This window comes from Cordyceps militaris (genome assembly GCF_000225605.1).
Source record: "Cordyceps militaris CM01 unplaced genomic scaffold CCM_S00004, whole genome shotgun sequence".
NCBI classification, from domain to species: domain Eukaryota; kingdom Fungi; phylum Ascomycota; class Sordariomycetes; order Hypocreales; family Cordycipitaceae; genus Cordyceps; species Cordyceps militaris.
Genome location: NW_006271972.1, coordinates 2190468 through 2217313, shown reverse-complemented (window position 1 = coordinate 2217313; position 26846 = coordinate 2190468). Strand labels below are relative to the sequence as shown.

General features: G+C 57.3%; 11 protein-coding genes across 11 annotated transcripts; 6 read left to right on the top strand and 5 right to left on the bottom strand.

The window, feature by feature from the left end:
* Positions 1–623: 623 nt before the first annotated feature.
* On the top strand, positions 624–4943 carry CCM_05692 (MHYT domain signaling protein, putative; the record flags this gene model as incomplete). Its single annotated transcript, XM_006670836.1, has 8 exons — positions 624–644; positions 762–870; positions 942–1075; positions 1523–1832; positions 1910–2220; positions 2274–2777; positions 2843–3028; positions 3099–4943. The coding sequence occupies 8 exons, from the start codon at positions 624–626 to the stop codon at positions 4941–4943; spliced, it is 3420 nt and encodes a 1139-aa protein (XP_006670899.1).
* Positions 4944–5865: 922 nt separating this feature from the next.
* Positions 5866–7014, top strand: CCM_05691 (Peptidase M35, deuterolysin; the record flags this gene model as incomplete). The annotated part of the gene is made up of 2 exons (XM_006670835.1): positions 5866–6931; positions 6995–7014. The coding sequence occupies 2 exons, from the start codon at positions 5866–5868 to the stop codon at positions 7012–7014; spliced, it is 1086 nt and encodes a 361-aa protein (XP_006670898.1).
* Positions 7015–7700: 686 nt separating this feature from the next.
* On the top strand, positions 7701–9934 carry CCM_05690 (AMP-binding enzyme, putative; the record flags this gene model as incomplete). Its single annotated transcript, XM_006670834.1, has 2 exons — positions 7701–8130; positions 8202–9934. 2 exons carry the CDS (start codon positions 7701–7703, stop codon positions 9932–9934), a joined length of 2163 nt encoding a protein of 720 aa, XP_006670897.1.
* A 279-nt stretch (positions 9935–10213) lies between these two features.
* Positions 10214–11646, bottom strand: CCM_05689 (uncharacterized protein; the record flags this gene model as incomplete). Its single annotated transcript, XM_006670833.1, has 3 exons — positions 10214–10828; positions 10957–11156; positions 11613–11646. 3 exons carry the CDS (start codon positions 11644–11646, stop codon positions 10214–10216), a joined length of 849 nt encoding a protein of 282 aa, XP_006670896.1.
* A 362-nt stretch (positions 11647–12008) lies between these two features.
* Positions 12009–13456, bottom strand: CCM_05688 (class III chitinase, putative; the record flags this gene model as incomplete). Its single annotated transcript, XM_006670832.1, has 5 exons — positions 12009–12921; positions 12983–13101; positions 13155–13168; positions 13227–13292; positions 13348–13456. The coding sequence occupies 5 exons, from the start codon at positions 13454–13456 to the stop codon at positions 12009–12011; spliced, it is 1221 nt and encodes a 406-aa protein (XP_006670895.1).
* Positions 13457–15881: 2425 nt separating this feature from the next.
* On the bottom strand, positions 15882–16311 carry CCM_05687 (uncharacterized protein; the record flags this gene model as incomplete). The annotated part of the gene is made up of 3 exons (XM_006670831.1): positions 15882–15938; positions 15986–16103; positions 16145–16311. The coding sequence occupies 3 exons, from the start codon at positions 16309–16311 to the stop codon at positions 15882–15884; spliced, it is 342 nt and encodes a 113-aa protein (XP_006670894.1).
* A 1118-nt stretch (positions 16312–17429) lies between these two features.
* On the bottom strand, positions 17430–18566 carry CCM_05686 (Fip1 like protein; the record flags this gene model as incomplete). The annotated part of the gene is made up of 4 exons (XM_006670830.1): positions 17430–17941; positions 17995–18242; positions 18303–18355; positions 18408–18566. 4 exons carry the CDS (start codon positions 18564–18566, stop codon positions 17430–17432), a joined length of 972 nt encoding a protein of 323 aa, XP_006670893.1.
* A 363-nt stretch (positions 18567–18929) lies between these two features.
* CCM_05685 (nucleoporin NUP49/NSP49) lies at positions 18930–20578 on the top strand (the record flags this gene model as incomplete). The annotated part of the gene is made up of 3 exons (XM_006670829.1): positions 18930–18997; positions 19042–19731; positions 19786–20578. The coding sequence occupies 3 exons, from the start codon at positions 18930–18932 to the stop codon at positions 20576–20578; spliced, it is 1551 nt and encodes a 516-aa protein (XP_006670892.1).
* A 503-nt stretch (positions 20579–21081) lies between these two features.
* CCM_05684 (uncharacterized protein) lies at positions 21082–22004 on the bottom strand (the record flags this gene model as incomplete). Its single annotated transcript, XM_006670828.1, has 2 exons — positions 21082–21852; positions 21882–22004. The coding sequence occupies 2 exons, from the start codon at positions 22002–22004 to the stop codon at positions 21082–21084; spliced, it is 894 nt and encodes a 297-aa protein (XP_006670891.1).
* A 924-nt stretch (positions 22005–22928) lies between these two features.
* Positions 22929–23414, top strand: CCM_05683 (uncharacterized protein; the record flags this gene model as incomplete). The annotated part of the gene is made up of 1 exon (XM_006670827.1): positions 22929–23414. One exon carries the CDS (start codon positions 22929–22931, stop codon positions 23412–23414), a length of 486 nt encoding a protein of 161 aa, XP_006670890.1.
* A 1086-nt stretch (positions 23415–24500) lies between these two features.
* CCM_05682 (amidohydrolase family protein) lies at positions 24501–26015 on the top strand (the record flags this gene model as incomplete). Its single annotated transcript, XM_006670826.1, has 1 exon — positions 24501–26015. The coding sequence occupies one exon, from the start codon at positions 24501–24503 to the stop codon at positions 26013–26015; it is 1515 nt and encodes a 504-aa protein (XP_006670889.1).
* Positions 26016–26846: the final 831 nt, after the last annotated feature.

Genomic DNA, 26846 nt, shown 5'->3' with positions numbered 1-26846 from the left:
GTCAACTCGCTAGAAGTGTTTCGACATGGCCACGCTAGTTAGTCGGCCCACGCCGGGGAAGCAATTTCAGTAGTTGCTGGCTTTCTGCGACTAGCCCATGGAGCACAGCTGAAAAGACTAGAGGGCGATTTGTACGTATTACGCTCCGCGCGTCCCCGTTATCAGTGTACGAAGCAAAAAAGGTTAAATGCTTCGATTTTTTGAGAAATCGGGGCTGGGGGGTTTGACGGGGGCCCAAGTCCAGACTTGTCGGTGGAACGTGGATGGCTTATAATCCCCAATTGCTTTTTTGTATGAAGGCGGACTTTTTTAGTTTTACTTTTTCATGCAGCAAAAGGCGCCACCTTCGCTAGTATTTTTGTTCCGCGTTTTCCTTTTTTTTTCTACTGGTCAACCGGTAGTTGTGCACGACAACAACGTTTCTTTTTCCAACTGGTGTCATGCTGCAATGATGCACGCAAGCCCAAAAAGCCAACGAACGCAAAAAAGAAAAATGAGGGAAAAAGAAGAATGACTTGGTTCTATAATGAAACTCAGAGGGGGGTCATGTTCCACTGGTCTTTGAAAAAGAAAACGATAACAGGCAAAAAGCCTCGGCAACCTATTGTGCTGCAACACAAGACATGGCAACACGGACGGTTTCGGTTCGCTAGTCTGGCGAGCGCCGTCTGTGCGGGGGCCCTAAGCTTGCCGTGTTTCTTCAGCAAGTCTCTGTGTCTCTGTAGGTACGCGATAACTAGTTACCAGCACGAATTAGTTAGTTAGAAACATCTTGGGGGGAGACACATAGACGCTCTGATGTTCTGCAGTGGGCCCCCCTTGCTGAAGCCAAGGTCCGGCCTTGGACGGCGATGATCTCCCTGCAGCGCGGTATGGGTTTCTGACCAGGGTGTCCGAGAGCTTGGTTGGCTGTCGGGGCTCGCGGAAGAATGTACCCAAAGCCTCGCAGCCATTCCTTGCCATTCCTTTTGCCAATGGCGTTTTTTCTTTTAGCGAGATAACCACCAAGAGTCGTAAAGTGGCTGCGCCTGGCGCCTCGGATCAGTACCCAGAAGTGATATTGATGCAGGACGGAGTAATAACTGAGGATCTGCACATGTGCTGCTACTATATCGCCCGGCCGCCTGCAACCCTGTTCAATGTCGCGAAAACAAAACGCCACGAGGGGCTTGAACGTCGCTTCTCCTCAGCTGCCAAATAACAGTTGTGGCGCCGCTGCAGCCAACGACATTGTTGCGCGGCCCTGTCAAAACCGGGGCGGGCTGGGCTCCGGGCCGCTCAGGCACTTTACTGGGGCCCTTTTTTTTTTTCTCTCTCTCTTGGTAGTTAACTTGGTGCCAACTTTTGGACATGACTCTGCGGCGCACTACCCAGTCAACCAGGGTTTATTATTACGGATAACGGAGTACGGATACAAATTACGAATTACTATGTGCAAAATGAGTTTGGACTGGCCTCGGAGTGTGGTCGTGGTGGTGGCTGTTCACCTTGCTTCTTCGATAATTACTGCCAAATTTCCCAGTGGGAACAAACAGGCAAGAGAAGGCAAGAGAAAAAAACGCCCACACCCGCACTCGAGGGGGGGCGTGACAATGGTGGTGGTGGGTGGATCTCTGCACATCTCCGCTTGAAAAGCGATCCCCCGTGCGAGAGAGAGCGAACAGAGGGTACGATGCGGGAGGCCCCAGAGTCCCGGGTGCTTGGACGTTCATCTGAGCAAAGGGCAACAAGGGGGGGGGGATGCGGCGTCGGCCGCCACCACCAAAAAGTCTTGGTCAAACTGCACGTACCCGCTCGCGAGGACTCGACCTCTGGTATATACACTCGCCATGGTACGCTCTGAGCCCTGTGTGACGGGTTTCCCTCTTCATCTTGGTTTGTCCTCTTCCAAGACAGAATCAACACGTAGCAAGTTCCGGATTATACTACTTGCCAACAATGTCGACGGTTGAGCAACTCTTCAACGAGTACGCCGGCAAGACGGTGCCGTATTCCTTCCACGGCGGCTTCGTTTGCCTCAGCTATGCCGTCAGCCTCGTCGGTGCCGGCTCGACGCTGGAGCTGATGAGACGCAGAACGTCACACAAGGGTCTTCACAACTTGTATGTCCATCTCTTGCCGGTATCTCTCGTGTGTACCATCGCAGCTACTGACGCGTGCAACAGCTTGCTGCTGGCTGGTGCAGCCATGTGCATGGGTGGAATTGCCATTTGGTCCATGGTACGCGCAACAGCATGCAGATATCATCCTGCCTGTTTACTAACTCGCCTCAGCATTTCATCGGAAACCGCGCCCTCTTCATCTTCGAGGGCCAGTCCGATCTCCAAGTCGCCTACTCGACCGGCCTGACCGTCGCCTCCATGTTTGTCCCGATCCTGGTCCTGCTCCTCGCCTTCCTCGCCGTCACCAATACGGATCGCGTGCAGTGGTGGAAGATCTCGCTGGCCGGCTGCCTCTCGGGCGGTGCCATCTGCGGCATGCACTACCTCGGAAACGCCTCCATCAGCAACTACCGCTGCACCTACACTGTCGCCTACGTCGTCGGCGCCGCCATCATCGCCGTCAGCGCCAGTACCGCCGCCCTCGCCGTCTTCTTCGTCTTCGAGTCGAGCTGGAAGACAGCCTGGTGGAGACGTGTCTTGTGTGCTGCCGTGCTGGCCGGCGCCGTGTCCGGCATGCATTGGTGCGCCGCCGTCGGCACCCAGTATATTCTGATCGGCCAGCGCATGGGTGTCGGCATGTCCCGCGACACCACCATCATCATCGTCATCTGTCTGGTATGCCTTCTCCTCATCTCTTGCGCCTTGCTTGACATTTCTCTGACTAATACGACGTTGGGTAGGCCATTGCCGCGTTTGTCATTACTGGCGCCTGCGCCGTGTACTCTCTCATTATCAAGAGGAGCTACGCGAGCCGCGCTCAGCAGGTCGTTCTCGCTTGCGCCGTCTTTGACAAGCGTGGACGCATTCTCGTCACCAAGGAAGGTCTGCTTCCGACAGAAGTTGTGACTGATTCCTTGCTTCTCCGGGTATGTTTCCCGACGTGCTTCCAACCTCCATCTTGAATGTCGGCCTCGACCAATTGCTAACACGAATCAGTCCCACGACGAAATCTTTGACACGAACCATTCCCTATTCCACTGGGCCTACCGCGCCTCCCGAAACTGGGCCAGCGTCTCGAACCTCATCACCCGCATGGCCGCGCACGTCGCCCAGCTCGCCCGCCAGCGCTACGGCAGCAGCGTCAAGCTCATGCAAGAAGACGGCAGTCCGATCCCCGAGTACGACGTTGTCTGCTGCGAGCTCTTCAGTCTCGCCGCCGCCTCCCTCGCCGCCAAGCTGCACGTCAACCTCGCCGACGTCGGTGTGCTCTGGGACGAAATCTTTGCCACCGGCCGCACCCGCCCCGGCCTCGAAGGCTTCCACCCCAACCAAGAAGACAAGTCGCTCTCCACCGCCAACAAGCACGCCTCGCGCATGACCGACTCGGACTCGTACGATGCCGAAAAGGCCGACGTGTCGGGCCTCGAGTACGGCCGCGGCTCGCTCATGGTGCTCGTGCAGCACGCGCGCACCCGCCACGTCAGTGAGCAGCTCGAGTCAGTCGGCTACCGCTTCGCCGAGCTGGACCAGGTCGTCGGCATCATGCGCGCGAGCATGCAGATCAAGACGCCCGACCTCGGCCTGCGCCTGCGCCAGATGGCGGCCCTCTCCGAGGAGGATACGTCACTGGCCCCGGGCGTGCACGTCGGCGCCTTTGCCATCCGTGCCCGCGTCGACCACTCGGGCTTTGACGTCCTGGTGCGCCGCCGCGCCCGCGATCTGCTGCCGACGGTGCCGCTGCCGATGCAGCAGCTCGAGCAGCGCCACGTCGGCTACCTTAACCACTTGCAGAACCAGACCATGGCCGTCGTCGCGGACCGCCTCGCCTCGTCCGTCTCGCAGCAGTCGGAGCTCGGCAAGTTTGCCGGCACGCTGCTCGAAGGCATTCGGGAGCTGCGCAGCACGTTTGAGGATGACGGCACCTTCGACAATGCGCTGCTGATGCAGCAGCCCATCAAGATCCCCTACTACGGCCGGGACCGCGCGTCGCTGTCGGTCAACGCCACCGTCATCATGTTCCAGCTCGTACTGCCCATCCACAACGTCATCCACATCCCCAAGTGCACCTTTATCCCCCTCCGCTTCTTCAAGATGAAGCAGCTGTCGCAGGAGAACTCGCCCTACCACCTCGACTTCTCGCACGCCGTCCACCGCGACATGTCGTCGGTGCTGCAGAGCAGCGCCACCAACCCGCTGCGGGACACGTACGAGCGCTTCAAGCAAAAGACGAGGGACAACCTGCCGCTGCACGTCTCCCGCGTGCAGGGCGTCAACGCCGCGACGAAGCGCGGCCGCCAGGGCACGCGCACAACCGCCGGTTGGCGCTCCACAAGCCAGGCACGCCTGTCGCCGGGCAAGCTCGACGACAACGGCTCCCTGCATGGCGTCAGCGACGCCTACAGCGAGTCGGAGGCTAATGGCTCGTCGATCCACAATGCGTCGGACCTGGAAATGTCCTCGTTCAGCACCGGCGGCGGCCTGTCCTCGCCCAAGACGTTTGGCGGCATCATGGTGTCGCAGGAGATTGTCGTGGAGACGGCCGAGCTGCCGGGCAACACGCCGCCGTACAGCCCGGGCCGGCGCAAGTCAGGCGTGGCCGTGACGATTTCGCGCGCGCCCGACACAATCACCACGAGCGACTCGCGGAGCACACAGGAAAGCAGCGCTGATATGCCAGTGACGGACGCGCGCGTGCCTCCGGGGATACCGCAGCAGCATGTGTTTTCCGGCTCGCGGCATGCGGCCGACGCGTTTCGGTCTGAGCAAAACGTCGAGAAGCAAGGGTCCATCTTTGTGGACCAGCTGCTCTCGCTTGCCATGCGGAAGCAGGTCGTCATCTGAGGCTCTTGCTTGCAATATATATTCGTCCATTGTGCGACTTGTAAAAAATAATACTATACGACTTGATTTTATGATCCAAGATACCAGCTAGTTAGCAACTATCAATTTTATTCGATTTCTTTTTACTCTGACTCTGCTATTCTTGCGCGTGAAGTGGCAACGCCTTAACTCTTGCACAGAGATCTCTATCTTCTTAGCGTCTGAAGACTAGAGGACTTGTCTCAAAATAAGGATATCTCTCTTAGTTTTGTTCTTATACGAAACTAATTGTCAATGCACTGCGACATCGCGCTAGTCAACCACCACCACAACCAATAGATCAACCAATGCATGGACACGAGAGTCTAGCCCCGAGAATGAGGGAATTGCTTGAATACTGTATTCCGCAACTACACATGCACCGGAGTAGTAGAATCAGCCCACGACTGCCGACGAGTTTCCCCGACTGTTTTGCAGATCCCGGCCTAGCCGTTACCAACGACTTGCCTATTACGGCAGGCCAACGCTCCTAGTGCTGCGTTATCGCAACTTCACGTTTTTAGACTTGTTGTATAGAGTTAGTTGGAGAGTTCAGCCGTCTCTAGATGGGCCGTTTGGTAGCTACTACCGGAAGCTCAGCGCTCGTCACCGCTATGCTGCGGTATCTGGTGGATTGCTACCTTCTCGATGCAGCCAACTATGGAGTACGGGGTCGTCGTCAAGACCACCGTCGCGACCCTATAGGGACGCGGAGAGTCGATCGTGATATTGCGGGAGTATAAGTCGGAGTACGGCTCGGAGTGTAGCATAGCAGCCGGCGAGGGGATGAGCTCGACAATGTATAAGTACTGCCTGTGATGGCGAGGTTGGCATTGATCGATTACAGTTCCCAGCAACGCAGACCAGTTCCCCCAAAGCACACAGACAAGCACAACTCCTCATCATGAAGTACTCCATCACCGCCATCACCCTCGCTGGTCTGGCCGCCGCCGCCGCCATCAACGGCAAGGAAGGCTCGCCAGTCACCGTCTCGCTCTCGAGCGTGGACCACACGACCATCAAAGCCACCATCACCAACAACGGCGACAAGGCGTACAACATCATGCACAAGGGCACGCTCCTCGACAGCCTCCCCGTGGACAAGTTCCGCGTCACGCGCGACGGCGCCGCCGACGACGCGGCGCCGGCCGCGTTCCACGGCGTCAAGCTGCGCATGGCCAACACCGGCTTCGAGGAGGCCGACTTTACGCCGCTCGCGCCCGGCGAGAGCAAGGCCGTCGTCGTCGACGTCGCCAGCCTCTACGCCCTCGACACCTCGGGCACGTACCACGTGCACGCCGCGGGCCGGCTGCGCTTCGCCGAGGCCAACTCGACGGAGCTCGTGCGCGGCCGCGGCCTGCGCTTCGCGAGCAACCGCCTGGCGCTCGACGTCGACGGCCCCGCCGCCCGGCAGGTGCTGCGCGACGTCGAGGCCCGGCTGGCCGCGATGCGGCGCTCGACCGTCCAGAGCGACTGCACCGACGCGCAAAAGGCGACCGTGGTTGACGGACTGGCCCGCTGCGCGTCGCAGGCGAGCAAGGCCGCCGACGCGGCGCTCAACGGCAGCGCCGCCAAGTTCAAGGAGTACTTCATGTCCACGGCGACAAAGGACCGGCAGCTCGTCGCCGACAGGCTCACCGCCGTCGCCAAGGAGTGCGACGCCTCGCCGGGCGGCGTGCTGGACCTCCACTGCAAGGACGTGTACAACTACTGCGCCTCCAACACGTATGCGTACACAAAGTCGAGCGCAAACGCCGTCATCTGGTGCAAGCAGTACTGGAACCACGACCTCGAGACCGAGACCTGCCACGGCGACGACAAGACGGGCACGACGATCCACGAGTTTACGCACGCCGACTCGGTCTTCTCGCCTGGCACTGACGATAATGCGTATGGGTACGACGATTGCATGCAGCTGAGCCGGGCGGACGCGCTGACGAACGCTGATACTTATGAATACTATGCCAACGGTAAGTTCTCGATTCCAGGCTTGATAATTGACAGGCGACTAATCAAACACAATTTATTTATAGCTATCCATCTGGGCTGCTAGTTGGTAATAGTACTAGCAGTTATCTAGTTAATATGGAACTAACTAAAAGGCTGTATAGAACAAGTACATCATGGTTATTAAAGGGCTGAAGTAGAATAAAAACAATGACTGTCTTCTTATCATTATTTATTCCACTACTGTAAAGTGATGTACCTTACCAGTAACAAAGCCGCGGTGTGCCCGCATCGCGACCAACATCGGTCGAATGATGCTCGCAGTTAAACGGATAGATTAAGCGGAAGCGCTACTGCTCACTTGTCGAAACGGAATTGATTGCCTAGTTATAATCGTCATACTCCCAAGTCTCAATACTTTTACCGAATAGCGACCTACTGCGTCCACTCTCCGGACCTTGGCGAGCATTCATTGCAATCGGCAACAGTAAAATACCACGCTAGAGTCGACTATCCATTGTTCGAACCATTCTTTACCCCGCAATTTGCTCGTGGTGGAACAAACGGGGAGAGATCGAACGCTCGCTACCCCGGAAGCATATAGCCGATGTAGCCTAGCAGTGAACCCGCGGCTATGGTATATATATATCAAGGTAAGGCGCATTTCTTGATATGAAACAGGATCATTGTTGCCGAGTTTTCTTTTAGCTATTTCATCTTGCAACTTGACTTGTTTCCTCATTCTACTATACCGACAATCCGTCTTCACAACGCCTCCGCTGACCCGTCATCATGTACAACCCGGCCGCCGTCGCCGCCGCCATTGAGCAGTTTGGCGCTGCGCCCGAGGCCGGCCGTCCGCACGGCGTGGCCCTCGCGGGCACCGAGACGCCGAACCGCAGCGCCATCTACCGCCACTGGCAGTTTGCGGACCGGCCGCTGCTCGAGACGCTCGACCCGGCGGTGCGCACCCTGCACGACCTCTTCGCGTCCTCGGCCGAGCAGTTTCCGCGCAACGCCTGCCTCGGCGCCAGACAGTGGCGGCCCGCCACCGGCACGTGGGACGACGGCTTCACCTGGCTCACGTACGGCGAGGTCGCGGAGCGCCGCAAGAACTTTGGCGCCGGCCTCGCGGAGCTCCACGAGCGCATCGGGCACCCCAAGAAGAGCCAGTATCCGGTCCCGCTGTGGGCGCCGAATAAGCCCGAGTGGCAGATTGTTGGTATGCATGATTTGGAGTCCTGCTGGCTGCGTGGTGTTGTTGCGTTGTCTTTGCTAACGCTGTCATGACAGAGCTCGGCTGCATGTCGCAAGGCCTCTTTACCGTGTCCCTCTACGAGACACTCGGCCCCGACACGGCCGAGTTTATCCTCAACCACGTCGAGGCCTCGTGCATTGTCGCCTCCCTCCCCCACATCCCCAGTCTTCTCAAAATCAGCCCCCGTCTGCCCCATCTCAAGATGATTATCTCCATCGACCCTCTCGACAACGGCGAGCCAGAGGCGTACACGAAGCGCGCCCTGTTGTCCGAGCTGGCGACCCAGCGCGGCCTGCAACTATACTCGCTGGACGAGGTCGAGCGGCTCGGGGCCGCGTCCCAGAGACCGATGCGGCCGTCGACGGCGAATGACATCTACACCATCAACTACACCTCGGGCACGACGGGCGTGCCCAAGGGCGTCATCATCACGCACAAGTCGGCGCTCGCGTCCAACTGCGTCAGCCGCATCATGAGCGGGGGCATGAGCAGCGACGTGGGCCTGTCGTACCTGCCGCTCGCGCATCTCCTGCAGCGGCTCGTCGAGCAGGAGGCGTTTGCGTCGGGCTCGCGCATCGGGTACTTTCGGGGGGAGCTGACGGGCCTGCCCGAGGACATCAAGGCGCTGCGGCCGACGACGTTCATCTCGGTGCCGCGCGTCTTCAACCGGTTCAACGCGGCGATCCGGGCCGCGAGCGTCGACGCGCCGGGCTTCCGGGGCGCGCTCTCGCGGCACGTCGTCGACGCCAAGCTCGCCACCATGCGCCTGCCCATGGGCGCCGCGCACAACACCCACTGGCTCTACGACCGGCTGTGGACGGCCCGGGTCAAGGCCGCCATGGGCTTTGACCGCCTGCGCGCCATGGGCGGCGGCAGCGCCCCGATCGACCCGCAGGTGCAGACGTTCCTCGGCGCCGCGCTCGGCATCCCCTTTGCACAGGCCTACGGCATGACCGAGTCCTCGGGCGTCGCCACCTGCCAGCTCAAGGGCGACTTTGAGACGGGCCACGTCGGCCCGCCGATGCAGTGCGTCGAGATCTGCCTCGAGTCCGTGCCGGAGCTCGACTACCGCGTGAGCGACCGGCCCCGGCCCCGCGGCGAGGTGCTCATGCGCGGCCCGTCCATCTTTGCCGGCTACTTCCGCAACGAGGCCGAGAATGCCAAGGCGATCGAGCCTGACGGCTGGTTCCACACGGGCGATATTGCCGAGATTGACGAGCTCGGCCGCGTCCGCATCATTGACCGCAAGAAGAACATTTTGAAGATGGCCCAGGGCGAGTACGTCGCCCCGGAGCGCATTGAGAATATTTACGCGGCCAACTGCGGCATGATTGCCAACGGCCTCGTGCACGGCGACAGCTCCGAGTCGAGCCTCGTGGGTATTTTCGGCGTCGAGCCCGAGTCGTTTGCCGCATTTGCGTCCAAGGTCCTCGGCCGCGCCGTGGCGCCCGCCGACCTGGCCGGGGTGGTCGCGCACCCGGCGCTCAAGAAGGAGTTTCTCCGCATCCTTGAAGAGATTGGAAAGAAGAAGAAGCTGGCGGGGTTCGAGCGCGTCAAGAACCTGATGCTGGCAGTAGAGCCGTTTTCGGTGGAGAATGAGCTGCTGACACCGACGTACGTTGTGATGATGTCCCTGCCTGCGTGCGATGCTAACATTTTGACTTGTAGGCTGAAACTCAAGCGCCAACAGGCTGCCAAGGCGTATCGCAAAGATGTAGATAGAATGTACAAGGAGATTGCAGAAAGCACTCCCGTGGCTAAGCTATGATTGGAAAGAGTATAAAAGTCTAGGCCGCACCTATGCAGCGCTGTATCTATACAAGTATTATTCATTATTGGTTTACGTTGGCTCTGGATTGAGACTGTAGCGAGCTCGTATGTGCCCTTGATATGCTGGTTCTAATCTATACAATCAGCTCTCGACAACCGAACTTGAATACAAAGGATTTGGGGAGCACATTTGTCCGTCCCGTTGCTATTTTCTCATTAATTTTGCTCAAATACTATTTGTGGTATCATTCTTGTAATAGACACTAGGCTGGGTAGGCTACGTAGGGATAAAGTGCTTCGAGTCCTCCTGTTGTTGTTCAAACGACTGCGAAAACGCTGCCAGCCCAGCAACAATCCCAACCGCCATGACCAGGACAGAAATAATGGACCAAATCACGCCCCAGCACTGCGACGAGCCGCCATAGCGCTTCGCAAAGACGCTGGCATCCGACGAGTTGACCTTGCGCAGGATCAAGTCGTCGCAAATATCCCACACGCTGTAGAGCGACGACATGACGCCGATGAATAGCACGACGAAGCGCAGCGCCTCGGCATGCTTGATGAACCAGCACCCAATCAGCAGACCGACGGCGGACAGCACCGTCAAGACGGTCAGCCAGTCGCGCTTGCCCCACCACAGGGTCAGCAGGAAGCAGACGCCGAGCACGAGGCTGGCCACCTTGGACGCGACAATGTTGAAGCCGCAAAAGATGAGCAGGGCGCCGATGACGGACGAGCCCAGGTAGCCGGCGGGGAGCGTGATGGCGCTGATGCCACCGACCATGGTGGTGACGCCGCCCTCGTTGGGGTCGAGGCTGATGGACTTGACGCGGCCGCCGGTGCAGACGGCTGTGATGGCGTGGCCGAACTCGTGAAAGGCAATGACAAGCATCTGTGGCGTACATCCGTTAGCTTGGGCATCTCTTTCGTGGGACCGAGGGCGTGAGGCGAGACTGCGAAAGGCGCCGACGTGGGACACGTCACGGAAACTGAAGTGGCTGGTTGGCTTGCTGCGCTTACCTTGAATGGCCAGAGGATATACTTGATGTAGGGAACATTCCATAGGATGGCAATGACGACGACATATGCACCGATGACGCCGAGTGTGACTTGCTGCGTTTTGTTTGGGTGCGCCAGGTCGCGCCCGACGAGAACAGCGTGCGTAGGCTGTTGCAGCTCCCGCTCCAGTTTGCTGAGCACATGCGCGGCCGAGAGCGACACTGCAGATGTTGACAAGGCCGGTGGCATCTTGACGATGGCGACGATGGCTTCTAGATTTGCTGTTATCGATGCTCTCTGGTGAATGGCCCTCTGTTTCGAAGTCGAGTTATTCCAGGTTTCAAAGGTTGGCGCAAGGGGGGCTAAGTTGGTATCGGCGCGAGTAAAGCGCTGCAAGGTTGGGATTATAACGAGCGACAGAGAACAATGGAAGTAAATCGGAGGATAAAGTCAGATGCGAGGAAAAGGTTGTTCAGGTCAGGTCAGGCGGCTGGGCAGCGTTTTCGACTTGCTGATTTGCACCCACCATGATTGTGCCCACTGTTGACGCGGCAGATGATGTTGCAGATGAAGGTGGCTGTGGAGAGAAAAAGGTGGCTGTGGAGTGAGTGGCTGTGGAGAGGGAGGCTGGTGGCTGGTGGCGCCAACGGGCATACACATTGGTGGCTTGTCCATACCTATGTAGGCTGGCGTGAACCTATTTTTAGACATTTTATCTGCCATCTGCGCTTGTATTGTGGGACAAGAAATACGATGCGACGAAGGGGGAAAATATTTCTGCCATCTTCATATCATGCTGCTGGGAAAGAGTGAGTTGCCAATGTCAACAAGGGATATTTCCAAGCCACTGTGGCTAGGTCACGTGCCAGACGGGCCATCTCAACCTGTCCTCAAACGACCACCTGGCATGGCAGTTCACCTTGATTTTCACGGTCAAGCCGCGATACGACCGCCGTCACCCTGAGTCATCAATCTCTGGTTGAATATGTGCATTGAAAAAATATATACTTTGAAGAAACGAACGAGGTACCATGTACGTGAACAATCGCAGGCCATACTGCCCGTCCACTGGCTTACTTGCAAGACGACCACCAGTCTCCCTGCTTGACACAGGTGTAGGGAGCCTTGCACACCGTGGGACCGGAGTAGCCAATTCCGCCACACTGAGCATACTGATCGAGTCCGCCGCCCGAGGGAGGGGGCGATGAAGTGCTCGTGGGAGGCGTAGTGCTACCGGGGCTCGTGGGAGTGGTGGTCGTGCTAGGAGGAGCCGTCGTGCCAGGAGGAACCGTCGTGGGGGTCGGGCCACCCGCAAGATCAGCAAGCACCTCGCTCAAGAAGGCGCTGTTGGAGTAGAGCTGCGACATGTCCCACATCATGACGCCGCCAAAGCTCGAGTACTTCTGCGAGTAGTTGATGGCCGCCTTGAGCTTGGAGCCCGCCGTGTAGCCGCCGCCCGCGCCCTGCGCCGCCGGGATGCCGAGCAGCAGCTTCACATTGGGGTTCTTGCTGGCCCGCGCCCACTTGTCCCAGACGTCCATGTTGAAGGCGTTTTGCGTGCTCGCGCCCTCTTGGAAGTTGGACACGCCGCACCAGTTGTTGTAGAACTGGATCATGACAAAGTCGAACGCGACCGCGTCGAGCACGGCGCCGACGGCCGCGTCGGGGAACACGCACTGCGGGGCCGCCGTCAGGTAAAACTTCTTGCCGCCCGCGCCGTCCATCAGGCTACGCAGCTTGGCGCCAAACGCCGGCAGGTTGTTGGCGCTGCTCTCAAAGTCAAAGTCGAAGCCGTCGACGACGGCGCCGCCAAAGGGGCGGTCCACCACCTTGCCGGACTGCACGGGGCCAAACATGTCCCAGACCATTTGGGCCGCGTTCTGGGCGGCGGTGGTGCTGGACCACCCCCCCTGGGAGTAGGTCGCGCCGCCGAGGGAGAGCACAATGGTCTTTCCGTACGTGCTCTGGCATGTTTTGATGTCCTCTCTGTGGCGGCGTGGTTAGCGATGTGGGAGCTGGGGGCTGCTGCAGAAGCGCACAAACGTACTCGATTTGGGGGCAGTTCAGAACATTGGTGTTGCCGGGGAATGCGGTGCAGTTATCGCCTGCATTGGCAAAGTTTGTGATGGGCGGAGTGATGCCGTTCATGAACGCGACGGGAATGATCTACCTCGAGTTAGCACTCACAGTGGGCCGGCGCTTCAAGAGAAAATGCTTACAGCCAGGTCAGTGTCTAGGTCAAAAGTTAGTACCGACGGACTCTCACTCCCACATGTTAGCCAGGTACTTACTTTTGCAGTAGTATGCAAGGCGCTGCTGAGCGAGAGGGCCAGAGCCCTGGTTGTACGAGTTTTGGCCTTGCCGCACAGTCAGATTGTGAACCCGAAATGGACGAAAACTCGAAGAACTTACCCCAGTACACTGCGATATTCTTGCCAGAGGCTGGGTTGAATCCGGCCATGGCGGAAGGGAGTACGGCAAGCACGCTGGCGAGCGTGGCCATGGACATGAGAGATGCCATTGTTGCGACGTGGGCAGAAGCTTTTGGATCCGGTTCGTTTTTAGTGGCAATCTATGCAACGCCGTCTTTCAGTGTGACTGGATTCAAGCTGGAGGGAAAGTATTCAGAGCGAGGGGCTGGCAAGCTTTATATGTCCATTCCGGGGCTGGGCATACCAGTCAGTGGCCGTCATGGACCGTGGTGGCCGAGCATACCATACATCGCGGAGTGCAACGCTCGCCCCTAATTTCCACCTCGTCTATGTGACGTGGGACCGCTTGTTCGATGGGCAGTGACTTGGGCACGCCGGACATTGGTCCGCTGCTGCTACCTTGTTTAGAGTTGTCGCCGGACCAAAGGCGAGAGGACACCATCTGCATCGGTCTAGACATGGTCGCCGGTCCGTCGTTGTGGGGGGGGGGGGGGTAGACGGGGGGGCTGGTACTTCTGGAGGATACAACCACACTTGGACCATCAGAGGACATTTGACCAAGTGGTCTGAAACTGGCAATACTTGCTCGTTTTCCTGCGGTGTAATTCGCAGGTCCCGCTGTTCTCGAGGAAGTTGCCAGACGAGGCACGCATGTAGATGCTGCGTGGCTCCATCCAGGTTCGAATATCGCGCTGTGAGGATACGCGCCGAGGCTCGATATCCAACGTAGCACACTGCTTTGTCTAGCCGTCTTTCCAAGTTGCCAAAAAGGTAATGTGTTCCTAGCGTGCACGTAGGACGGGAGCTAGATGGCTGACAGGAGTGGAGAAGTCATCGGTTCGCGTGCCTGGATACCTAGGCGATGGCATGATGATTAGCGACTTTGGAGCGCCCGCTGCAGAAAGGACATGTGTCGTAGAAGAGAGCTCGTCTACACAGTGTATCCGTAACAAGATATTACCAGCTGCAGTTCACGTGGCAGTTGGTAGAAAGAACCCTAGCCCAGTGGTGAAGTTGTCCTGATGCTGCAGCGGAATAGTAACTAAAAAAAAATTTTTGCCTCAATTAAAACCGCTGGTGCTGCAGGGTGTCTAAAGTGTGTTCCGCATCTCGGAGGAGACAACCCGAGCGCAACAACCTTTGCTGGGACACGAGAGAAACAAAAGTAGACAGCGGCGCGCGAATACAGTTTGGAAAGGGGGTAACGTTACCCACTAGATGGCTCGCTTTTACGGCAACGGCACGATCAGAAGGGGGAAGTATTGTTGGAGACTACATTGCCAACCTTCCCAACTGGGAAGCTGACTATCGCAGGGTTGTGGGGTAAAATGTACCGGAGCGGCCACGAGGGCCGCAACGGGAAGGCTTATCAGGGACGGTGGCGCCGCCGCACGCCGGGCGCGTGGTCGGGCGGGCTGTCGGAAGATTGTAGTCATCTCGGCACGGGATGGTATGTGTATGTAACTGGTCAGAAGAGCAACTGCTGACTTGCTGGGGGTGTGTGTCTGGTTATCTGACGGACGACCCGGGAGAGGAGGCGAGATCCTGTACTGCTCTGTTGTTACATGGCCCGAACATCACGCTCTCGTCGTTCTGATGGCGCAAAAGCGCTCCGACAAACCTTGACGCCAACAACAACCACCTGAGCAACTACTGCAAGGGGCATGTGGGACATGGGCTTTTCCCTTGGGACAGGCAGCCTGTGCAAGTTTGATTGGCTGGCTGCTTTCTCGAGTTGAGATGCGGCCAACGTGGCGAAAGAGAATGAGCGAGATTTGGTCTTGGATTTGTTGATAATGTCAAGCATTATTACGCATAACTGGCAAGCAAGTTAAGTTTTGTTTGTAAATGTGTTCGCCGGCGCGTGAGCCCTGCAATATAAACAGCTCCGGTTTTACGGGGGCAATAACGGCAATCAGCCCTTTGCTGCAGTTTCAACATGCCACACATGACGGATGGAAAGAGGTGATAGCCCGCCAGTTATCTAGTGCACGCCATCTCGGCGAAATCTTACTCGGCGCCCCGCTGCCTTTCTGTCGAGTGACTAGACTAGTAGAACATGTCAGTGTCGCATATTCATGTGCTCAGCTGTAAGCGATTATTATTACTGTACATAGCCATAGAGGAAGCTTCGGCTGAGTCGCCGACTTCGCCACCCCGCGATGTAGAGGCGGGCGTGTCTTTGGTGTAAGTGGTGCTGCTACATACCAAAGGACACAAGGAATTCAGAAAATTGGAGAATTAGACAATTAAACCATCTCCTAATCCATCAATTTATATCAAACTTTGACTCGTTAGCTTGCATTGCAGGTATGACTCGAGCTGTGTAAACCATGTCAAGTATACCGACGGTGTAGGGTTGGCTTAGCACAGCTGCCAACCAAAATAGTATAAATCATTGCAGGACATTTTCATATTGCGCATTTTCTTTATTTGAGCAAATTATCTCATGTTATGTACTTCACATCAACCGCCCCAAAGACTAATCAGCCGCCAACAACACCCTGGCTCCCATTAGTCGCCGTCGTTGTCGTCCGTGCCCGTGATGAGAATATTGCGAATATACGCCGCCTTCCCATAACCCTCGTTTGCATAATGCCCGCCAAGCGGCCATTCACCGCGAGCCACCAGTTGCCGGCCTCGAGCTTGTACTGCAGCTGCAGGTTGCGCTGCAGGTCGCCGCCAACCACCGGCAGCGACGCCAGCGGCATCCCCCGGGTAGTACGCGGCGTCGTACTGCACCCACCCGCGGTACTTGGTGTGTTCCACGCGCACACGTCGAGTTGAAGGCGCTCAGGCTGCCCTTGCGGAGGCGCTTGTCGTGCTGCGGAGGCGCCGGGGGCGAGGCAATCTCGCCTTGCACCTCTCGCCGGATCCAGTGAATGACCTGTCCGTCGGGGAGGGTGACGGTCTTTTCCACGGCAAAGGCCATGATCGTGGACATGGCTGGCTGTGACCGTGCTGGCGAGCAGAGCTGCCGCCACTGTGTGTAGGATGCGCCAGCGCATTGTACGTGAAGTGAGTTCTTGGATTTGGTATGAGTTGCCCTTTACTTGGGAGCCATGAGCCATACACAACACCAGTCCGTTTCTATCACATTCCAGCAAATCATCACAACATCTGCGCTCCAAAGGACTCGGAGTCGTGGGAGTACTGCTATTTCCCATTCTGGAAGGCATTTTCTTTCTCGGCCAGCTGCTATCGCATGCTACCGCCGCCGGGTCACAATGCCCCTCGTCATGATGATGGCCTCGGCCTTTCTGCAATGCAACACAACACACGTACTAGTGTTGAAGCAGCACCGCACACAACTCTCGCTCAGTCTTTTCCAACGACGAGATTGCCGTTTTGGATATGCTGACCTGTCATTGTTGGCGGGAGCAGCTTTCTCTGCCTCGCTCAACATTGTGTAAAGCTTCTACTTGTGACTGCACTCTCGTGCCGGCCCTCATTTACGAGTCGGGCATTAAAATAATGTACTGATCGACAACAAGCCGTTGAGACAGGAGCGCGCGTCTGATGTACAACTGTGCGGCTCATCTATGCGCCGATCCTGGCACATCACCGACTCGGGACATTAGATGCACACCATCTCAGCACTTCTAGCTGCTTACTTGTTGGCACTCGTCAGCCGTGCTGGCCGCAAGTTCCGCAACACGGCCAGTTTGATATTGGATGGCCGAATCAGGCAGGTACTTTGGCAGCTGTGGAATAGCTCCATTTACGACATCTGTCGCAAGTGAAACACCTTCAACGGATGGCTATACCACGGCCCGGCAATGACGATATTGTAATTTGACTTGGCGCTTTAATGTTCTATTCTGTTTGGGGTAGATTGCAGCCTCTGGACGACTCTGCTCCTCCTTCCGAGGTCAACATACGCGAAACTGGGCAATGAGAAACAAAGTGGTTTCGATGCTGCTCTCTTCGCATAATATTAGTATGAATAGTGTAAGCTCTAGCCGGAGACGAATCCGCGTGGCAGCTAGGTTGACCTGTTATAACACCACTTGCACTGGTATAAATCGTACCTCCGTTCGCATTTGAAAACCTGGTCACATGCTACCATCTCCCTCGTCTCCCACGACCAGCGCCTTGATTGTAGCCTCCGTACGCGCCCTGGTTGCCTCCGTAGCCACCCGCAAAGTTCTGTCCAGCGCCGCCCTGTGCTGTGCCCGCAGCACCGCCGCCGCCATTCTGCATGCCTGAAAACATGGCATTCATCTGACTCATGTCCATCTGTGACGGGTCCATGCCAGCGGCCATCATTTGCTGCATCATTTGCTGCATCTCAGGGGCCATGCCGCCGTCCCCGCCCGGCATGGACGACGCGCCAGCGTTGTTATTGGCGCCACCATTCATGCCCATGCCGCCCATCCCCCCCATCATCATGTTGTTGAAATCATCCATCATCTTCTTGTTGTTGACGGCAAACGCGTCGGCCCCGAATTCGCCACGGACAGTCTCTTGTTTGGCGGCATACAGCGCCCACGTAAATTCGTCAAAGCCGTAGTTGAAGTAGTCGCTGATGTCTGTTCCGGGCTTGCGCCATGGTTTTTCATTGTCTGGTAAGTCTGCGCCATGTCAGTCTTGTCCGGCGCCGTAGTTGCATGCGACCTTGTCATACCTTCGTCAATGTTGACCTGTGTTATCGGCTTGCCTACTTGGGCGTATACGGGGTTGGCATTGATATCGACCGTCGATTTTGAGGCTGCTGCTGAAGTTTGATCTGCGCTTGGAGCAGCAACATTAAGTGTACTCGAGGGTGCGGTTTGCGCTTCGGGCTTGGCTGGTACTACAGGCGCAGGTTTTCCTGGACTGTCGTTGGTGCCTGACCTCTGCGGTATGTTCCGGATGTCGCTATATTTTGCTTGTCTGTTCGAAACGTATCAGCTTCATCTCCTATAGTCGTTTTGGGGGCCGAAAAAGGCGTACGTTGGAGGCGCAGCTGTTGTGCCGTCTTTTCGTTCTGTGATGATGTCGATGTCCTGCCAGCGAGGTTAGATACGAGTACCGAGAGACACCATACTATCACCGTACAGAATCGTCATCTTCTTCATCCATTGCGCCACTCTCGTCCTCCTCTTCGCCTTCCTCAAGCTCCTCCACAGGCCTGGCTACCGGAGGCGGTTGAGCCTGGTGGGAATCAACCTGTGGCTCCTCGGGCACGTAGATGTCGTCGTCCTCGTCCATTTCCATGATGCGCTTCGATTATGAAAGTAGAGCGATTGCTTAGGAGGGCAATGAAATGTCGGGATTGCGATGGGCGTCGTTGAAAGCTGTGAATGCTGTGTATTGAGCTTGCTTGAGCAATCTTCGGACCCGTTGTTTCTCCGTGCTGAGAGTCTTGCGCTTCGCACTACAGCGCGTTAGATCAGTACCAAGATGGAGCAGGAAGACAGGCTACGGAAACAAGTACCAAACTATCTATCTAGGCACGGTCGCATGCTCGACACTTGAAGTTTCCACAAGCTCTTCTGGTCGGTTCAGCTTTCATCAGCTCATCAGAAGCTCAGCATACGGCTCAAACGAAGGTGTCCAGAGCCTGGATCAAGTAGTACCATGTCCCTGGCGCGCTCAGCCAGTGGCCCAGGCGGTCTCACAATCAACACTGGCGCTGCAAACTCCCTGTAAGTTGCTGAGGCAGCCACGGGCAGTCCCGCTCTTGGTGCAGCACACGCGCTACTGCTACAAACCACAAATATTTGCTACTCACCGACCTCGCCCAACGTTGCGCGCCTCACAAAACATCTCCATCGGCTAACGAGTTGGCTGTTTCTTTGCCGTCATCATCTAGCGCACCTATATCCCAACCTCAATCGACCAGCGGTCTTTTCGCATCGACAGCCACAAACACAAACTCGAGCTCCGCGACCGCGACCGGCGCCATGGGGCTCTTTGGCACGGCGGCAGCGCAGCCAAAGGCGGGCGGCCTGTTTGGGGCATCAACAACCACACAAGCACCGGCGGGCGGCGGGCTCTTTGGCGCCGTCAGCACGACAGCGGCCCAGCCGCAGCAAGGACAGACAACGCCAGCCTCGGGCAGTATCTTTGGTGCTGCGCAGTCGCAGCCAAAGCCTGCTGGGGGTCTGTTTGGAGCACCGGCTGCGCAACCCACAAACACATCAGCTGCAAGCGTCTTTGGCGGTGGTGCTGCGGCGACGCAGCAGCCTGCTCAAGCAAGTTCGGGCATCTTTGGTGCTGCAGCGGCACAGAAGCCGGCGGGCACGGGACTCTTTGGCGCGACGGCGACGCAGCAGCCTGCTCAGGCGGGCACGGGACTATTTGGAAATGCACAGCAAGGGGGAGCTACATCAAATACTACCTTTGGCCAGCCACAGGCAAACTCGTCTGCTGGAATCTTGTACGTAGCTTCCTGATGAGATGGTCGATTTTCAGCTTCACTAACCTTTGCCAGTGGCCAAAGTCAACAGCCGACGCAAGCAGCCAACCAGGTCCCGGCAGTCCAGATCAACTATGATACCTTGCGCCCGCGGTCCCGATTCGACGACCTGGCCCAACCGATTCAAGATGAAGTGGCCCTCATAGACAAGGGCATCCAGCGCGTCATCAAGATGCGGGACGCGATTGGCGAGTTTATGCCCCAGCACGAAAAGGACCTTCAGCAGCTCGGCAACGACGTCAAGTTTGTCGAGTCCAAATTCCGCACGTTGCAAGAAGCCCTCAACCGCGACATACAGACCGTCAAGAGCCTGCAAGACGTGACCAAGAAGAACATTGGCGACGCGCAGCTATCATTCAAAGCCGCGGACAATCTCAAGCTCCCTAGCCACTACCATCAAACCGGCCTCTTTGCCGGCTCCGCCCCGTCGACCGGCTCAAACGACACGGACGCGTCTTCGGCGCACGCCAACGCCCAGGACCTCATCACATACTTTAACCGCATCTGCGACGACGTGGAGCGGTACAAGAAGCGGCTAGACGAGTACCGCGGCGAGATTGAGCGCGACATGCCGGGCGTCGAGAATGGGCTGTACGAGCAGATTCGCAGCTTCCGAGACCGCAACGCCGCGCTCTACGGCACCGGCGGCGCCGGCGGTGTCCAGGACCAGCTCAACCAGGTGCTCTCTGCGCTCAGGGAAACGGGAAATGCCATTGTCGGCCAGGCCGGTCAGATTGCGGACACGCGCGAGCGCTTATCGCGCCTCCAGGCCGGGTTCATTGATAACGGTCTCTATGCGAACAATTAAGGAAGACAAAATGATGGGCAAAATAGATGTGCTCTGGCGTTGAAGATGGGTAGCATGGGCAGGCATGGACTCTGGAAATAAATCTCAAAGATGGATGATTTTGCCTTGTAATTTTTATGGATAGTGGCTTCGAAAAGCAATATTGGATTGCATCGCTAGTCAATAATGTAAAGACTTGCCCCAACTAGTCCTCGCTGTAAGATTCATTGACTCTCGTCCTTGATCGGATACGCAAAACGGCTGCTGGGCTCCATGTACATGAGATATCAGTGCAAAAAGGGAAACCAATCACGACGCCATAGTAAACAGGAAGAAGGGCTAGGTAGCTGTGTTTGCCACGGGCAGGCTCCAATCCAAAGTCCTGCAATATGTACAATGTGCCCAAACACGAACACGGCCTCGCTCTTTACATCCGTTCAGTCCAGTTCCAGAAGCCCATTCGCCATTTAAAATAAAATAAAAACACAAGCTCAAACAGACGACCAACCGCGTGGCTTGAACGCTCAGTAGGTCCCCTCCCCTCCATCATCACCATCCCCATACTCATCCCCAAAGTCCTCGCCATTGTCAAAGAACTGCTCGGCGTCATAATCGCCCGCATCCTCATCATCATAAATCTCATCCTCCTCCTCCTCCTCCGGCGCCTCCTCATCGTCACCCTCTGCCTCGTCGCCCTCCTCGTCGCGCAGCGCCTCGAGCTTGTCCAGCAGCGTCTGGCCGTGCTCGGCGTCGCCGTCCGCGGCCAGCGAGGGCATATTGAAGGCTTCTTCGGCGTTGGGCAGGGCGCTGACGCGGGAGAGCTCGAGGCGGCGCTTCTTGCGCGGGGCGGCGTCCACCCCGCCGCCGCCGCTGGCGCCGCCGCCGTCAATCGTCTCGAGGAGCTCGTGCGGAAACAGCTCGCGGCAGACGGGCCGCGCGGACCAGTCGGGCAGCGCGCGCTCCTCGCGGACGAATTTCTGCGAGTAAATGGGCATGGACGTGAAGGGGTCCTGCGAGGCCTTGTTCTTGACGCCGTAGACGGCGTTCTTCTGCGCCTGCCCGTAGATCTTGCGCGGCGCCGTCGGGTCCGTCAGCGAGGTGCGCTTGGATGTGTAGAGCGGCGAGGAGTGCACCTGCCGGCGCAGGAGGAGCATGTAGTGCACGCTGTCGGACTCGGCCGTCGTCAGGCTTCGGGGCACGGGGACTGTGTAGGGCTTGGCGAGAGGGCAGCGAGAGTTAGCATTGGGGGAAGCGCAGGAGATTGCCGCGCAAGGCGCAGAGTTCGCAAGAGCGCTCTCGGCAGGTGGGAGGTGAACATTCTTACCGGGAATAGTTCGGAGGGCCGCGCATCGGGCTCGTCGCCCGTGTCCCACGGCACGTTGGGTCGGCCGCCGCGACCTCCTCCACGGCCACCGCGACCGCCGCCGCGTCCGCCGCCTCTGGACATTTCGGATCACGCGAGACCGGCCAGTACGGGCGCGGAGCGTGGTAGTTGTACGGGATGCGTGGGAAAGAATACGTCCAATGTCATGGAATGCAGGAATACAAGCGAGTGTGGGATGGAGAAGACGCCGTGAGTAGCGAGTTCGCAGTGGCGGGGGAGCTGGTCAACTTTTTTTTCTGCCGTTTCTGGACGCTGTGCAAAGGTTATCGATGGTGGAGCAACATAATTCGGGGTAGTCGGGGTCCATGCGATCATGATCAACCTGGAACTGTAGTGATTGCACTCGCAAGAACGACATTTATATCAAGAATAATTCATTCAAGTACGGCTTGGACTTGGCACTTGATTTACAGGAATTTTCTTTTCTTGTTGTAGAGAATGAATAGCGATGTACTTGTAGGCGGACGATATAGCTCATTCAAGCTCTCGAGTCAAAGTACATATATACCTACACAAGCATACACCTGGGAAAAAAATCAGAACATAATGAAAAAATCACTAAAAATGATAATGTGTAATTTGTAGTGCTAATGAAATTGTCACAGATCAACTTTGGTGGATCGCGGTCCACTGCCACTGAGAGCGCCAGTATAGCACCTATGAGGTTGAAGAAGCTCGTATCAAAAAGAGGAAGCTTCTCATGATATTTCAAGGCACTTTTTTTTTTAAACGAGAGAATGACAACTTCATTCCCCCTCTTTTGCGCATTGAATGGCCGGTGGCTATGAAAATGGCTTATCACGTGTGTTCCCCGCTCCCAGAAACCTCAAGGCATTCTTTCAACAGTACAAATTACTCTGCACCCAACCGCCCTCCCACACACACACCTGTAGAAACACGAGATGCCGGGACTTGCCAGCTTTGCAGCGTGAACCCATTCGGTGTCTATACAGCGAGTAGCGAGATACGGCCGTGTGTATTTCCAAAATGTCCCAGCATCGAAGCCAGGTCATCTACGCTCCCTCCCAAGAAGCCGCCACCGGACTCCATTCCGTCTTCTTCGCCGGCACGACGAGCAAGGTCGACGCGGTGGACTGGCGCGAGACGCTCGCCTCCCTCCTGTCCGGCACACCCGTGACCATTTACAACCCGTTCCGTGCCGACTGGGACAGCACGTGGCGCGAGGACGTCGACAATGCTCCCTATCGCGAGCAGGTGGAGTGGGAGCTGGAGAAGCAGGACCAGGCCGACACCGTGGTCGTCTACTTCCACCCGGCCACGCAGGCGCCCGTTAGTTTGCTCGAATTCGGCTTGAGCGCGCGGACACGAGGAAAAGTCATCGTGCTCTGCCCGGAAGGCTATTGGAAGAGAGGCAATGTGCAGATTGTGTGCCGGAAATTCGGCATCGAAATGGTTGAGAGTGTCGAGGAACTGGGGAGCGCCATTGTGAAGAGAGTGCCGAGCAGTGCGTGACTTGCAGCGGCCGACGAACTGGCTGGTAGGCTCAGACGCTCCAATTGAGAAGCATCATCATACATGATGCTTGGGATAAACCCTGGTGCAGCACAGCAGTAACTAACTAGTCGGCCGAGTTGCAATAAACGCTTATTCAGCGGACATTTTAGGTCCCCGATCATCTCCGGCCGATGGCATTAGTCATTTATTACACCATGCGCGACAGTTACCCGCGGAATGTCACAGAACGTCATGATTGGCTCATTTTGTTTTCTCTGTTTCCTCGTCTTGACGATATACCGCAAGATTGCCATGAGGAGTGATAGGATTGGCCCACAAACGTGTCATGGGACAGCTGCACCATGAGCTGTCGTGACCCCGCCCAATGCGGTTCCAATATCGCGAGTTTTGCAATGCGACGTAGTATTACGGCTGTCAATTTTGGCATTTTCGGTGTAGCAACGGGGAGTAGGACTCTGGGCGGCTTCAGCCGATCGGCACTTACACACAAGTTCAAGTATGGAACCGAGGAGAAATCCATTCTACTAGCCCATATGCAAGGCCATGCAAACACGATGACGAAGTAATATCATTTATCGCGACAAAACTAGTACGGTGCGAGCAACTCGCCCCCCGTTCGACGCCAAAATGTTCAAATGCTGGAACTTGCCCCCGAACTCGTAGCGGTATCTGCAGACCGGCACAAGTTCATTCTCGGCGAAATTAGTTTTAGCAAACGTCCACATCTGCTCGCCTCGCCTCGGCTCCTCCGTTTAAAGTGGTCTGCCAAGGTCCTAAAGTGATAGATGGAAGCGCCACAACAGACAAGCGAAGTTCCCCCCCCCGCACGATCCGATTTGCAAGTTGCACGGTGAGATTCATCAGTCATGGATTGGTCAGATTCCGCAGTCATGGGTTGGTCAGGCTAGTCAGTATGGATTGGTCAGATTCAAGGTCCGGTTCGTCAGGAAGGAGAAGTAGAGTCGCGGTTGCCTCTGACATATAATACGCAATGGCGGCCAAAGACTTGATCATTACCAGCTGCTTTAGCAAACGAAACCGTCATAAACATACCCAGACTGACATTCTCCATTGACCTCATCAATGCAGCACTTCCTTCTCCTCGCGGCTCTCGCCAGCCCGTTGGCCCGAGCCGCATCGACGCTGTTCTTTGGCGCCACCATCATCGCCTTCAACAGCACCGACGAGTCGCTGCGCGTCATCCGCAACGGCTCCCTCCTCGTCACCGACGACCGCATCGCCGCCCTCAGCCCAGGAGATACGCCGCTCCTGGACCTAACCGCCGACACGCTCCACGTCAACGCAACAGACCAGATCATCACGCCCGGCTTCATCGACACGCACCGCCATGGCTGGCAGACGGCGCTGAAGACGATGGGCTCCAACACCACGCTGCTCGACTACTTTGCCCGGTACGGCGAGTTCGCGGCTGCCGCCCACTTTCGGCCCGAGGACGTCTACCTGGGCCAGCTCATGGGCCTCTGGGAGGCGCTGAGCGGCGGCGTGACGACGCTCCTGGACCACGCGCACCATACCTGGTCCAATGCGACAGCGTACGCCGGCTTGAATGCGTCGGTCGAGAGCGGTGCGCGCGTCTTTTGGTCGTACGCGTTTCACAACATCTCGTCGCTCAAGTACACCGTTGCCGAGCAGGTGCCCAACTTTCAGGAGATCGCCGAGAGCAACATCCTGGCCGGCACGTCGACCGAGCTCGGCATCGCATACGACGCCTGGGGCCCGGATCCCAACGTCGGCGAGGCGCGGCAAATCGCCGACCTCGCGCTCCGGTACAATGTATCCGTCGTCACGACGCACTCCCTCGCCGGGCCCTGGGGCACCGACAACCTGCCCTCCGATGTGGACCGATTCGACCTCCTCCGCGGCACGATCCCCGTCGTCTTCTCTCACGGCAGCTTTCTGACCCCCACGGACGCGGCCCTCCTCCGGTCCACCAACCAGTACGTCTCCATCACGCCCGAGTCGGAGATGCACTACGGCCACACGCACCCCCACGCGCACCTGCTGCAGGACCAGGCCGCGCTTGGCGTCGACACGCACTTTACCTACTCGAGCGACATCCTCACCCAGGCCCGGATATGGCTGCAGTCGGTCAGGTACGGCGCCGCCTGGGACGTCCTCCGGAACTGGGGCTTGCCAAGCCGCAACCCGATGAGCGCGAACCAGGCATTCCTGCTGGCTACGAGGGCCGGCGGGCTGGCGCTGCGACGGCCGGACCTCGGCGTGCTCGAGGTCGGGGCCAAGGCGGACTTGGTCGTCTGGAACGCGCGCGACAGCCTGTCGATGCTGGGATGGGTGGACCCCGTAGCGGCGGTGATTCTGCACGCAAATCCGGGAGACGTGTGGGATGTCGTCGTCGACGGCAAGTTTGTGAAGCGCGAGGGGAGCATGGTGGCGAAGCAGCTGGGGACGGTGCGGGAGAGGTTCTTGACGAGCGCGCGCAGGATTCAGCAGATTTGGCGGGAGACGCCGTATCCGATTGTGCAAGGCGAGTCGGCCGCTGGCTTTCCGTACGTCGTGCCCATGATTGCGGACACGCAGCGCGGCGAGGGCAACGGGTACGGAGAGCTTTTTGTTTAGCTTGTCAGGGCAGCGGGCTTTTGTGAGCTAGTATATGCGGTTCACTATTAGCCTTGCGGATGGGAGACGTATTGTAATTAATACGCTTGTGAAAGAGCTTCAAGTAATGATACAAAAACATCGTTGTTTGGCCACTTACACGCGACGCTCTGAACCCAGTTTGACCGCCTCAGCCAGGGTGACATCCGACATTTAATCTCATTCACCTTTAATAAACTGAAAGCGATCTGTCAAAAAACTCTCCCTTAAAAATGACCCTGGGATTCTATACCGAACGGAACAGATTCGTACACTACCTACGCGTCTTCGCCTTTGTGGGCCGCTCCTAGTTGGTGTGCAACCATCAGGCAGCCTGCGCTTGCGCAGCCGCTCACATCCTCACAACAAACAAGCCCTCATCGGCTCATCATCCAAAAACCACATTTTTTCCATCCTGCCAAGAAAAAATGTCCGCCGGCAGAATCGTCCCGCAAGTCGCCATGGACGCCCTTCCCATCTCGCGTCTCGACGAGCTGCACACGCACCTCGCCGCTCTCCTCGCCTGTCCCGAAACGCCGCTCGACGCCGGTCTCTGCGACGAAGTCGAGCTGCAACTCACAGGTGCGCGCGCCGCCTAACCACCCGCCGTCACCCCCCCCCCGCCCCTCGTTACTGACAGACCAAAAAGAAACCAACATACCACCGCTCCTGCCCACGCTGCTCCCGCCGCTCACGCAGATCCTCCGCAGCAGCACCAGCGCACCAGCGGACCCGAGCCCGCTGCTCTCGCTGACGACCAAGCTGCTGCGGCCGCTGCCGCTGGCGCGCGTGCTCGCGCTGGCCGACGCGCCG